Genomic DNA, 2,500 nt, shown 5'->3' with positions numbered 1-2,500 from the left:
TTGCAATTTCTGAGCCTTATGCTAATTTTAAATGGCCATTATGTTTTAGTTTCTCGATAAATCGATTATTTTGTAATTACAAGAGATTGCTTGAATGATGAAGATCAGAGTTTATTTTGATTTGGGATTGATGTTAGCTTTTATATAAATTTTTGTATAGTGTGCACTTTTTTTCCACATGTGCGGACAAAATACACTTTTTTGCTAAAAAATACACTTTTTAGGGTCATGGAATACACTTTTCATCCTGGGAAGGTTGGCAGGTCTGTTTATGCACATGCTCAAAGCAATCGCACAAGGATTTTTTATCCCTTTACTGCATACAGGGCAGCATGGCTCACTTCGATCACCCGCCGCTGCGCTATGTGGCCTTGAGCAAGTCACCTCGCCCTAGCTCAATTTGCGGCGCTGCACTGCGGCTGACGCTTGGGTTATTCGAGTCTTCCCTTGGATTAGATCCAAGAGACAAATTTCCCCTATGGGATGAAAAAAGGGAATTTAAAAAAAAATTATTTTTTTTATATTTATTATTTCATAATTGTAATATCTCTATTTCAAATAAATTTTCAAACCATTATTTTTTTGTATATATTTTCTAACAGCCTGACCAGTTTTATACCAGTTTTTGTTAGATTTCTATATTGTACTACCAGTGCTTACTTCCTCTCTTACTTTTTTTTTATTTTGTACCCATCTGACAGGATCGATCCAAGTGTGCGTGCCAACAGCTGACAATCCAAAACACGTCGTGTGTCGGGTCCGTTGACACGGAGGCTGGCTATCACTACCGTCGACTGAGGGAACCTTTGTTTACAGGGTAGGTGGTGGTGAGGGCCAGCTGCTTGTTTATCATTATATTTTTACATTTACGCAAAGGAATATGCAAGCAAAGATATATTTTTTTTTTTTTGATTTTAAAAATAAACAATAAATAAGATTAGTAAAACTGGTTTTGCTATGGGAATGGTGAGAGTGGTGGGGGATTGAAACGGCAGAATGGTTAAGGCTGGAAGGTCCCAGGTTCAAACCCTGCTTACGGCACTTTGGGTTCTTTTTTCCATGGGCAAGACTATTAACCCCCAATTTGTTCACTTTGGACAACATGGGTGATTCTTGTTGACATCCAATGGTTGTCTGATGGATTATCTATATTCCTTTATGGAATACCATGGCAACAGCTTCACACGCGGAAGGGCATAATTGCGGGTGGTTGGATGGGAGCATCACCCTTGAATCATATACCTATGATGTTCGCATGGGTGTACGATCCGATAGTGATGTTGTTTCTTCTTCTCTTTACTAGCCTATCCTGCTTCTTTGGTTTGTGATTGTATTTTTGACAGGGGATATTTTTTTTTTCTGTAAATCTTCTGCCTGTTTGTTCTTGGTTATTTATAATTTAGCTTATGATATCTTATGGTTATGATTTTGATTTACATTTGTACTATTTTTGTTAGATTGCTTGTTTTTTTGTTTCAGCGGTCTCTCATATAACCTCAATGTGTTGGAAGAGACCTAAAGCAACAAACAAAAAGGGCATAATTTTAAATTAATGATGATATTATTTATTCATCTTTCGATGGAAATATGATATCCAATTACAATAGCAAAGCCAACAGGCCTTGGCAAATCATTCTGACCTTAATTTTATTCTCTCTCGAAGTCCCAGGTTTGTGTGTGTTTTTTCCAAGATGAGGGTAATTTGAATCGATCAATATTTGAAGGACAAGTTTTCTGGCCCAATTTTTAACTACATGGTTTTCCAGAGTATTTATTTATTGGGAAAGAATTTAGTTCTTATTTTTATTCTTTCTGTATTCCAGGATATTCGAATGCAATGCCAATTGCCCATGTGACAAACGCTGCCATAACAAGGTTGCCCAGCTTGGACTGAGAATGAGATTACAGGTGTTTAGGACAGAGAAAAAGTAAGGAAAAAAAAAAGATATGACCTTTATATAACGCAATATCCACTTTATGTTCTTAATTTTGTGTGCCTAGAGCTGTTTTGTCAACAGGATTGGGCGTTATACAAATAAACTTTATAACAGCTCACTCCGCTTAATCGCACATCTGTTAATTGCACACTCCGCTTATACGCTACACATTCCCAAAAAAGAGAATTTTTTTCTATATTTTCTATTGCACACCTTCTCCGCTTAATCGCTACATCTTGATTCCATCTGGATTTGAGAAAAATATAAATACAATTTAAAAAGGTAATGAAAATTCGTTTCACATTGAACCAGTTTGGTACGTTAATATCGTAACACGGGTGAAAACAGCTTTCCCGTCAACGCAATTCCACTGTCCCTCTTACCTCGACTAGGTCAGACGCGCAATGCTTGTTAACTGACATCAAAGGATTACCTGACACGATGGGCTAATTGACTCAGAACTCACTGTCTGCACCACAAGGTGTGAAAAAAAAATATATTAAAAAATAGTAAAAAGAAAAAGAAACAAAAAAAAAACCGCCTCTTCTAATCAATCTAATGTC

At 36.6% G+C, this 2,500-nt stretch overlaps 1 protein-coding gene across 2 annotated transcripts in view; it reads left to right on the top strand.

The window, feature by feature from the left end:
- LOC144978676 (histone-lysine N-methyltransferase SETDB1-B-like) overlaps positions 1 to 2,500 on the top strand; it is a 59,426-nt gene that overhangs the window by 46,156 nt on the left and 10,770 nt on the right. For both annotated transcript variants that reach the window (XM_078925054.1, XM_078925055.1), the window contains exons 23-24: positions 702 to 817; positions 1,824 to 1,928. In XM_078925054.1, coding sequence (XP_078781180.1) covers positions 702 to 817; positions 1,824 to 1,928 — 221 coding nt within the window. The remainder of the gene's footprint in view (positions 1 to 701; positions 818 to 1,823; positions 1,929 to 2,500) is intronic.

The sequence above is a fragment of the Berghia stephanieae genome, chromosome 8 (genome assembly GCF_034508935.2).
Source record: "Berghia stephanieae isolate SIO BIC M18660-M18661 chromosome 8, UCSD_Bste_1.3, whole genome shotgun sequence".
Taxonomy (NCBI): Eukaryota; Metazoa; Mollusca; class Gastropoda; order Nudibranchia; family Aeolidiidae; genus Berghia; species Berghia stephanieae.
This window is presented reverse-complemented; position numbering and strand designations above follow the sequence as displayed.